An 11,912-nucleotide genomic window follows, 5' to 3' on the forward strand; every position below is an offset into this window, starting at 1 on the left:
TTATTTATTTATTTCATTTCATATGTAGGGTCAGCAAATCTGTAAATCAAATTATGAAACGGTTTAAAATAGCAGGGTTTTTTTCCCCAAATTTTAATGACATCGTCTGTATTTCGTACCTAAGTAAATATCACAGATTTGTCCACTCATGTTGGTCTTGTTTGTTTTATTTCAGGGAGGATTCTGAAAAGTCATATTCAATGTCTTCCCGGGTGTCCAGCACGTCAAAATCATCAAAAACATCCCCCAAGAAAACCATTAGGTTAGCAACAAAATGTTATTATATCCTAATAAAAAGATACATAGGGAATAATACACGAGTGGCTGTTAGATACCACTTATCTCACAACAAGTTGTTTTAAAATGTATCTAACAAGCAAAAGCAAGTTTGATACGTTTTTAAACAACGAATTGTGAGATAAATGGCATCTTAACGGACACGAATGTATTATTCTATTTCTTACATATCCTCAAAAAACAGGTTTTAAGCAAATGTTTTACTAAAAGATATTTACAACCCTCTGCACTTGTAGTTGACTTGCACGTTACAAACACATGATTGTCAGGTTAACTATATGTCACACATTGTAATCGATTTCAATTGTGTTGTTTTTCATTGGATATATGGCATTGGTAACCTGGTCATCACCTAGGAGCAACCAGTCATATGACTTGAAATTGTTAACACACGTAAATGTGTAAACAGGGTATGTGTTATCATAAATAAGGCAGGGTGTTCTCACCAATGGGTGTGTAAGAATGGCTAGTACCCACTACCAGTTAGACTGTTAAAATGGCTAGTCTCAAAGTTGCATTATCATAGAGAATATCTCTTTTTTTTGTGTGTCAGATTTTATCTTTCAAACCTAATAATGTTAATCCTAATAATTTCTTTTACTACAGTTTATAAATGATGTATAATATTGCAAACTCCAATAACTGTGGTCAAGAGTTTACCACATGTCATCGCAGTTTGAATGTGAATTGCATCTTCATGTTGACAAAGAATTGGTTGCTGTTTTTGATTTCCATTTATTAAATATTACCAGTAACTAATTTTGTGTGACTTGATGATGTAGTGGTTATGCCATCGGATTTGAGGCTGGTAGGTACTGGGTTTGTATCCCACCTGAGGCAATGGGGGATTTTTTATGCCAGTACTGGCTCCAACGCAGAGTGAGTGCACCGCTAGACTCAGTGGGTAGGTGTAACGCCACACCTACACCAAGTTTCACAGGTGTGTTTATGGGTGCGTCTCCTGAGTGTATGACCCCACTTGGGGGATGATTACCCGACATGCACTGCAGGTTCCGTGTACCCCAGGCTCGGGTGATACTGAGATAGCTCAACTGACAGCAAGCGTGGAGCATAGACCTGTCAAGTAGTCCCATACTGAAAAGGAAATACTGTGGCTTCACCATTCATCTCATCATCATCCATGTTTGTATTTCCAAAAAAAGTTTAAAAAATTTGTCTCTGTGTTAGATATTTGTGGCTTTTTTTAAAAATAAAAATAATAATAATAATTTTGTGTTCTTTTTCAGATCTATGCAGTACCAAACAGCTCACCGTAACCAACGTCCTGGAATTCCAAGGCCAAAGCCAAAGGGATCTGGAACTAGATAACAGAGTTTTTATTTGAACATCACACATACACATTCTGCTAGAAGCAACGCATGGCACCGTGGAGTGTATTTAATTACAAAAGTACCTATAAACTCAACCTTTTGTAAAATGGATCTTAAGGGGAGTGGGGTTTTTTTTCAGTTAATGAAATTCATCTGAACTCGACCCTTAGTAAAATGGTTTTGAGTGGGGTGTTTGTATTAATTACTAACATACCTCTGAACTCAGGTAAAAATGGATTTGAAATGGGGTATATTTATTAATTACTAAAATACCCCTAAATTCAACCCTTAGTGAAATAGATTGGACTGGGGTGTTTTTATTAATTACAAAAATACCCCTAAACTCAACTCTTAGTAAAATGGATTGGAGTGGGGTGTTTTTATTAATTACTAAAATACCCCTAAACTCAACCCTTAGTAAAATTGATTGGAGTGGGGTGTTTTTATTAATTACAAAAATACCCCTAAACTCAACTCTTAGTAAAATGGATTGGAGTGGGGTGTTTTTATTAATTACTAAAATACCCCTAAACTCAACCCTTAGTAAAATTGATTGGAGTGGGGTGTTTTTATTAATAACTAAAATACCCCTAATCTCAACCCTTAGTAAAATAGATTCGATTGGGGTGTTTTTATTATGGTAATTACAAAAATACCCCTAAATTCAACCCTTAGTGAAATAGATTCGAGTGGGGTGTTTTTATTAATTACAAAAATACCCCTAAACTCAACCCTTAGTAAAATGGATTAGAGTGGGGTGTTTTTATTAATTACAAAAATATCCCTAAACTCAACCCGTAGTAAAATAGATTTGAGTGGGGTGTCTTTATTAATTACAAAAATATCCCTAAACTCTGTTCTGAGTAAAGTGGATCTGAAGTTGAGTGCATCCCTAATATAGCTCTCTGAATTTAAACCTTTGTAAAATGGTTCTAGAAGTGGAGTGCATGTATTAATTACCGAGATGCCTTTCTAACCAAATCCTTACTAAAGCAAGGCTTGAAATTCATTCAGTGGAGTGGAAAGCAAATTTTGCTTCACAAATTTCTATCAGGAAACAAAAACTAGAAATTCATATTCTGAAGCAGTTCTACAAGTTAGTCTTGTAGTGTATTCTTGTTACCAGTGTAAAAGACTTGAAACAAAGGTGAATAACAGCTTGCGATTTATGTTCTCTCCCGAACATTAGGAATTGTGGATATACCTGAAATAGTTTTAAAACTAAGATAGAAAGCAAAAGCTGCTAGTAAAAATGATCCATCAGAGAGAATATTGTAGATTTTGAATTACATTTGCAGCTCGTCTCCTGCCAATTTTGAGCTTTGTTAAAGGGAATTTTTCTTCATGTTTGATGCCTAAAATCCACCAATGAAACTGTTGGGGTGTCATTAACAATTCACCGTTTCCTTGTTGTATTGTGTGAAAGATGCTCGTGTATTCTGTGATATTTTGAAGACATTAATAGACTTCAGTTTTAGTCTAATAATCTAGCTCAACATGACTGAACATTTCGTAAGCATGACTTCTAGATAGTGTACCTTATAGCTGAGGTATTGATAATCTTATTCCACAGATTAAAAGTTGTACATCGGTTTCTGAGAAGATAAAGTATTTTTTATATATATATATATATACATGTACATGTACAATTTTTAAAAAAACAATACTGCGACTCAAATGGTTTTGACAGATTAGTAATTTGTTTTATTTTAATTTCATGTTTATATCTGTTTGAAATTCAAGAACACTGTCCCAAGCTTGCACATCATCTATGTTGGTTTTGGGTAAGGATTAATATTTGGTTGTTAATGATAAAGAATTTTGTTTGGTGGCTGCTTGATGAAACATCTTTTTTTTTCTAGCTCCATAATGTTAAGAATGTTTAAATAATATGAGTTTTTATACATTCATTTAACCTCTTGCCATATGTGCATTCCCTCCTATATCCCTTTAAAAAAAAAAAAACCCACCTAGATTGGTCCGAGTGTCCTAATAGCCAATCATTGGCTAAAATCTCCCACTGTTATTCAAGTCACATGATCAAATAGTCTTTCTATGATTCAGATATCTTTTCTAATTATATAATTTCAAGGGTCAAAACATTCAACTAAAATGAATTAATGGAAAAGGAAAGTAATTCTGTTTAAGTAGTAAAGCAGATGTGTGAATTGTATTTGGTGTTCTTCATATTATGAGGCCTTTAATGAGTTGTTATAGGGCCGACTAGCGAACAGACCATGACCAACACATTACATTGTCGAAATCATGCGTCAGATTATGCCAAATTGAATGGGTTGGGTTGGGTTGGGTTTTTTCAAAAGAAGTTTGATTCATACATGTACATCATGCATTTATAGTACATTTTTAGTTAAGCCATCAACCATAATAGGGGTGGGATGTATCCCATAGATGTGCGGTCGGTTTGGGATCGATTCCGATCGGTGGGCCTATTGGGCTATTTCTAATTCCAGCTTGTGCACCATGACTGGTATATCAAAGGCCATGGTATGTGTTATCCTGCCTGTGGGATGGTGCATATGAAAGATCTCTTGCTACTAATGGAAAAATGTAGCGGGCTGCTTCCCTAAGACTATATATCAAAATTACCAAATGTTTAACATACAATAGCCGATGATTAATAAATCAATGTGCTCTAGTGGTGTCGTCAAACAAAACAAACGTTAACTTTAACCATGGACAGTAAAGTTTGGACCTCTACCAGCTCTCACCCAGAGCAAGTTTTAATGCTCTCTCACAAACCATTATTAACTCACTATCCTGAGGACAGTGCTTCAGTGTTAATCGGATATAAGCATGAAAATCAAGAGAGAAAAAAACTAAAAATAAAATTGAAAAAAAAAGAAAAAAAAGTACTGTATATTCTTAAAGCTGCAGCATGACAACTGTAGGGATTTTCTGCTGTGATATAATTATTTTTTAAACCTTCCCCCCCCCCCCCCCCCCCCAACTTGTATTTTATTATTTACTATTTACATTATCACTTGCATGTATCCGATGTTTTTTGCATATTAACATGTGATCTTTAAAATATCAATACAGTATTATTTTATTTCATATTGTATTTATTTATTATTATGCTGCATTCAAGCGTGCTTGGAAACTAGTATTTTGGAATAACCTCTCAAGTTTGGATTTGGGTTCAGGTGTTATTGTACGAAAGAGAGTTCTACTTCCACTAAAAGGGTGAAAATAAGAATAACACTTTTTTTTTTTAAGTTTGCAAGTTTTTAATACTAATGACATTTTCAAATCTGGGTTTGTGGTGGGGGAGTGATTCTGCCAGAATCATAATGTAATACATATAATCATATAGGATTCTGTCTCATCATCTTACACTTCGGACCCACAATCTGGGATTCACAGAAGCTTGGGAATTCTGTTGTGTTCACATCCCAGAGTAGAATATATGCAGCTAAAAGTGCCATTAATCAGGGATTTGAGAGCTATGCGTAAATGCGCTATATAAAAAAAAGACAGAGATGCGAAAACAAAAAAATGAAAGTAGTATTCGTGTGTAGTACATTCCCTTGGCTGGATTTTGTCAGCTTCGCTGCGATTGGCCAGTTTTGTCCAATCCAGGATATGCTATTTGAAAGCCTTTGTTCGACTTGGGAAGAAAGAAGGTGAGCAGTGAGGTTTTTGTTTCAGCCACTCTCACATCCCTGATTAATAAAATATTTTTGTCCTTTTGTGTGACTTCTATTCAAATAGATCAACTAAACATTTAATGCATTTAATCCAGCTCATATCTCATTATCTCTTGAAATAGAAAGAAGTTTTCTTTAAGAACTAACAAAGTTTGAGGGTAATGTTTTACCCAATTCAACTTGTTACCAATAGGAAACAATCAAACTTAGCAAACAGTCATTCTACATATATCTGTACCATAAGTGTTACTACTTATGTTTATTATCCCAATGTATGTAAATGTATATTTTGTGCATTTATTTATATATTAAATAAAATATCTATGAACATGATTGTTACATCTTGGTATGTTCATGTGTCAGTCGAGTCGGAAGAAAATTGCATGTATCTGGAAACCTGATCCTGCCTGGAAAATATGGATGATTCTAAGCTTTTTTGGATGCATTCTAATTATTTTATTTATTATTCATTATTGACATGCAGTGAAAAAGTACACATACATAATATTGTATTTGGACATGTAGGGGGTGAATGTAATTTTTTTTAAAAGAAGAAATGCTACCTAAATAATTTTCGCGGCATATTACCTGGAAAACAATATTTTGTTTCAAGTCCTTTGGCCAAACAATTAATTTTTAATTTTTTTTTAAATTGTCTCTGGTCAGATCAAGGCTTCAGAATTGTTCTCATCAACCTTAGTAACCTAAATACTTTAAAGCACCCTTTTCATATAGCCAAGGCAGCTTTCACATGTTGACCAATCCCATCTGTTCATATATACAAACAGAAATAAATATTGTTTAAACCAAATTCCAACAGGTTGCCAACACTACTCTAGACGAAGTGTCACAAATATGCTCAAGACATTAAGCCGCTGAATCATCCATGTGCTGAGGTGTTCATAAACATTCATTTCTTTTCATTCTTCTGCAAACTTTGACCTCGGTATCCGACACACCATTATTATTATTTTTATTTTTTTAAATTGATCCTTCTTAAACATGGGACAATTTGAAACATGCCAATGAACCAAACAGAAAAATTGTATCTTGATCTTTTGGACCATCTTGTACAGCAGGCACAATAACAGTTTAAACATTTCGTCACCCCCGTAGCATAATTGCCTAACTAATTTCTAGAGCTTTTGCGAAAAATTTAAAAAATAAATTTGTATACAAACAAATGAATTCATTAATAATTATTAAAAGAATATTTTGTTCAAATAATATTTAAAGAATTTATTTCTGTTGTATAAAATCTTTTTTTTTTCTTTTTTTATAAAAGCCCTTCAAATGAGTTGGGCAAACAGGCTATTTATTGTCTCGGACATGGAAGTAACATTTTATAAATTTAATGTTTGAATTTTTTTCTCTCTCTGTGGAATCTATGACAATGTTTATATACAGTTTAAACTTGAAAATCATATTTTAAAAACAGAGGAAAACAAATACATGTACCATAAAGTTGATATTTTTAATTTCAAATACATCTGAATGCCCATTGGTTTTTACAGAATCAAGTCACATTGATGTATTCATTTTCTAAAAACACATTATTCCAACAGATCATTACAGAACATATAGTAAAAATCTTCTAATTCTATCTTCATGTGTTCAACACTATGTAAAGATGGTAATATATTAATTATCATCAGCTAATTTCCACGAACACACATAGTGGAGGTTTATACCGAAATATATGTAGGTATTCTAAAATCATGAAACATTGATCTACATGTAGCTTTAAATAACAGTTTAATTTTTATCTAACTAACAATGGTCTGGAATGTAATGATTATAGAAACAAAATAATTAAAATTCAGACTACCATCTAATAGTTTAGTTGTTTTCTGTGGCTTTTTTTTTTTTTTTTGGTGGGGAGGTGGGGGTGTGGGTTTTTTTTTGGGGGGGTTACTTTAATTTTTATCTTATATACAGGAATAGCTTTTTTTTTTTTTTTAAAATGGCAAAAGGTTAATTTTTATTAGTCTGATATGGGTAGGAAATATTAAAAAAAAGTTAGTACATGTACTTTCAGTTACTAGGTTCATTACTATTAAATACTATGACAACCATATGAATTAAAATAATTTGTTATCTTGTGTATAGGCCAAGTAAATATGGTGCTTTTGATTTCTGTTGTTGAATTATTGAATTGTAAACAAATTTCATCTTGACAACAATTTCTTAGGACTAATTAGTTTACAGTTAAAGACCAATTGCCTCTTGTAAACATGTAGACGTGATGAAAAAAAAAAGGTGAACAAAACACATTACCAAAAATACCAAGATGATCATATTAAACTTAATTCCATGACCAATTTATATACATTTGCACTGGCCTTGATGGTGTTGTGGTAAAGGCATCGGGCACAAGGCTGGTAGGTACACGTTTCGCAGCCCAGTACCGGTTCCCACCCAGAGCGAGATTTAACGACTCAATGGGTAGGTGTAAGACCACTACACCCTCTTCTCTCTCACTAACCTGGACAGACAGCCCAGATAGCTGAGGTGTGTGCCCAAGACAACAGACTTGAACCTTAATTGGATATAAGCACAAAAATAAGTTGAAATTAAATGAAATTTGTATATTATAGCAATTTCTCATGAGCTTGTTCAAACAGATATGAGGAATGCAGTCATATGTGAGTTTGACATCAAACTTGTAGCAATGATATCCATAATATGCTTACTAAAGTGATCTATTATATGTACATGTATCTGTACAAATATAGTGATCTATTATATGTACATGTATCTGTACAAATATACAAAATTAACAAATAATTTTATAGAGCTACAGTAACTTTCATAAGAACAAAAACACTGAAATTAATCACTAACCACAATCACCATGAAGTAAAAAAAAAAAAAACCTGTCATTATCAGCATTAAATGCCAAAAAAATACATCAATCACTTATATATGAATAAAAAGAGTACACATATGAATGGTTTTATCCAACCTACATCTGTATAAGGATGTACATTTTTTTTAAATACACTTCTACAGGTTAAAAAAAAAACTTGAGAGAAAAATGTTTCAGAAAAGGAGTATTTTATTATAATGGTTTAGGCTATTCATATTTGTGAAGTATTTTAGTGCCTATTATTTGATGATAATAATGGTTTATTCATATTTGTGAAGTATTTTAATGCCGATTATTTGATGATAATAATGGTTTATTCATATTTGTGAAGTATTTTAATGCTGATTATTTGATGATAATAATGGTTTATTCATATTTGTGAAGTATTTTAATGCCGATTATTTGATGATAATAATGGTTTATTCATATTTGTGAAGTATTTTAATGCCGATTATTTGATGATAATAATGGTTTATTCATATTTGTGAAGTATTTTAATGCCTATTATTTGATGATAATGGTTTATTCATATTTGTGAAGCATTTTAATGCCCATTAACTAGTCATTTCATTAATTTTTGTGCATAAACACATGTACATAATTAATGTTCCAGTATATCGTCCAGACATTTTTATCAAAAATAAAAATATAAATAATCTTTTAAAAGCTGTAAATTCTAAACCACATTCAAATAAAGAAAATTCTTCTGCACTTCAAATCAAATTACGTACATTTTGTAAAACTTATTTTATGCAAAAAAAGAAAAGAAAAAAAGGTGGAATCTGATTTTTTTTTTTTTTTTAAAGTGAAGAAAATTCACACCACTGACTTTCCTTGTCCTATTACTCAGTTACTCAGTCAACTGCACTGAGAACATTTGTGATAAAAGTTTGTGTATTTTCAAAACTGTGTTCACAAACTGCTGAGAATCCATTCCCATCACACCACCAGGCGAGGTACATGTAGTGTGGGATTTGAACACAGGAATCCATTAGCAAAACTTTCTTGCTCCTTCGAAACGTTTAGGAGTATGTTTTAGTGCACCAGAACAGAATATTAAATACCCCTAAGCTGATGCAGTGATCTTTCACTCACTTACTCAGCTGTAGGTTCACCTGGGATGATGGATCATCCATTTCTTTCTTTCAATATCTTTATTTATTTTTGAACTATTATCATTTCCAGTTCAAAAGTTTCATTAGCAATAGTTGAGTAGCAACTACTATTTAACATTTTAGAATTGTGTAGCAATCTCTGAAATTTGCAGTGATTTGCACTGTCATATTGGATAAAGTGTCCCCTGCCTCCTCTTGTAGCTCAAGCATGCTGTCATGTATTGATACCTCCGCTATCCAGACTGTTAATCCATGACGGTGGGTTAGAGGTTAACCGTTGATGGTTAGCAAGAGAGAACCTTCTCACTGAACCATTAAAACTTGCTCTGGGTGGGCAGTTCTGGAGTGATTGGGCACAATCTGTAGTGGATGGGGCATGGTTCTAGTGGGGGGAGGGAGGGCACAAACCATATTTTAATCTTTATATTGAGTAGGATAAAAAGCATATTTATCCACACACCCTCTCCTCCACCCCCAGGTCCTATGGACCTGCAGCACCTACCAATTGACAGCTTTTCGCCCAGTCAGACAGGGTCAATGCTCTTAAACAGAACTACCATTTCTGAGTAATTCACATCAGTCTTGCCAAGGACTTGGAAAATGAGATGGAACAAGAGTAGTTTTAGGTTAATCATGTTTAATAATATATTTATGTTACAGTTGTACATCTAATATCGGATGTGAAAAATACATACACCATGAGATGGAACATTAAATCACACCAGAACAATGTATATCATTGTAATTCAGATGTTGACCCTATTAAAACAATCAGGACATTTGAAGTGTTAAACAAGTGCTATTTGGTAGAGGTTTAATCCTGATAAAGCTCATGTTATATACAAAGTGGGTTCATGGGTTACATGTTTACTGTAAATCTACATATTCCAGTAGGGATCTTAATTTCACTTCACCATTTAAGTAAACTAAAGTAGCACTGAAATCTTTATTTCAGAACTAAAAAACAAAATAACGGGTTAAAACAACGGTTGTAATGGAAGGTTTCTAATATTCATACACAAATAAAATGTAGAACCTCTAAATATTTTTTTTTTGGTTAATGTGGTAATGTACCATATTAATTGCTTTTATTACAAACCTGTTCCTTTATTTAAAAACAAAATAAATCTCAAACTCATTCATTAAGTTGAACCTTTTGCAGACTGACAAATGTATAAAAATTAAATTTCTAAACATAAAACTGGTTTTGGATGAAACAAATCGAAAAAAACTTTGGTTAATGAAAAGTAAGGGGTTTTGTCAGCGTTTCATCAAAGAACAGGAAGTGGGTTTTTCAGATAGCACTGAAATAGAAAATTCCACAAAGATTTTCCTCTCCGATTATCCCTACAATACTGACAACGATAGCCACAAAACGTAACACTGCTACACGGATGTTACATTTTATGGTAATGCAACAAAAAGACAACAATGCTACCAAAGTAAAGCTATGACCACATATACACGGATACGAATAAGAATATGGTAAGAATCGCTAACTGTTGTTTTCAGTGGAGGTGTTTTTCGTATGTCTTGATAAGCACACAGATATGGCCGTAATTCTTTTAATCACCCCATGAAGCTATATCCAGACACCAAAGTATGCAGGGAAGTGGCGGATCCAGAAAATCCATTATGGGGGGGCCCCAAAGACATGAGGTGGAATGCCAAGGGAACTTTGGGGGAGGTTTGGAGGGGATCATAAAAAAACAAAAAAACAATACATGTATATAATAAAATTATAACTCGCAAAATTTAGGGGGGGAGCCCCCTAGATCCGCCTGTGCAGGGGGTCTATAGACAGTGGTGAGGAAAGTTTTTTGGGGGTTCAGGTCATGAGACCCCAGAAAAAAATATTTTTAAGAAAAGAAAAGGTCTTTTGAGCAGGGGAGATTTTCAACCCCAAACCCCCCCCCCCCCCCACCCCCCCCCCCCCCCCCCCCCCCCCCCCCCCCCCCCCCCCCCCCCCCCCCCCCCCCACTGCACATACACACACCTGTATCGTGCTAGTTTTATTTGGAAACACTTGTTACTGTATGTGTATTGGATTTATAACCATACGTTTGTGAAAACTACGTGCGATTATCAGATCCCATCCCATGTTGCATAATCGGGTTCCTATTCATGTGTATGTGAGCAAAGCTTTAAGCTTTGCTACAAAGTGATGATGCCACACAAATGACACTGCCATGACATCGGTGCTACAAATACAACAGTGTGACGAGAATATAACTCTGTGCTACAGGAACATAGCACTGTGCTGTATGAAATTAATACTCTGTGCTACATGAACTTAATACTTTGTGCTACAAGGAGTCTTTGACTATTTTATAGCAAAACAATTTAATGTCTGTGACAAAACAATTTACAGTTTGATCAAAGTGACTGCAGAAGGTGTGAACTACCATAATTATGTAGGGTACCATGGACAGGAAAATGTGGTAATATATAATCATTTGTTAATAAATACATAATTTTGTGATGTCAGATAGCAACTTTCTCAGGCTATTGCTTTCGCTTCTGGCAAGAAGGCCTCCCAGTATTTGATTAGCTGAAAAATAAAAAAAGCAAATTGATTGTAGTAATAAAACAACTTATCTTGAAATTAATTTACATTTCAAGTACAGCAAAT

General features: G+C 33.7%; 2 protein-coding genes across 4 annotated transcripts in view; one reads left to right on the top strand and one right to left on the bottom strand.

The window, feature by feature from the left end:
• LOC121385099 (coiled-coil domain-containing protein 171-like) overlaps window positions 1-4,030 on the top strand; it is a 54,389-nt gene extending 50,359 nt beyond the window's left edge. For both annotated transcript variants that reach the window (XM_041515643.1, XM_041515637.1), the window contains exons 31-32: window positions 176-262; window positions 1,545-4,030. In XM_041515643.1, the coding sequence (XP_041371577.1) occupies window positions 176-262; window positions 1,545-1,626 (169 nt within the window). In that variant the 3' untranslated portion in view covers window positions 1,627-4,030. The remainder of the gene's footprint in view (window positions 1-175; window positions 263-1,544) is intronic.
• A 2,726-nt stretch (window positions 4,031-6,756) lies between these two features.
• LOC121385114 (sorting nexin-2-like) overlaps window positions 6,757-11,912 on the bottom strand; it is a 36,000-nt gene continuing 30,844 nt past the window's right edge. For both annotated transcript variants that reach the window (XM_041515654.1, XM_041515661.1), the window contains one exon: window positions 6,757-11,831. In XM_041515654.1, the coding sequence (XP_041371588.1) occupies window positions 11,781-11,831 (51 nt within the window). In that variant the 3' untranslated portion in view covers window positions 6,757-11,780. The remainder of the gene's footprint in view (window positions 11,832-11,912) is intronic.

The sequence above is a fragment of the Gigantopelta aegis genome, chromosome 2, assembly GCF_016097555.1.
Source record: "Gigantopelta aegis isolate Gae_Host chromosome 2, Gae_host_genome, whole genome shotgun sequence".
NCBI lineage: Eukaryota > Metazoa > Mollusca > Gastropoda > Neomphalida > Peltospiridae > Gigantopelta > Gigantopelta aegis.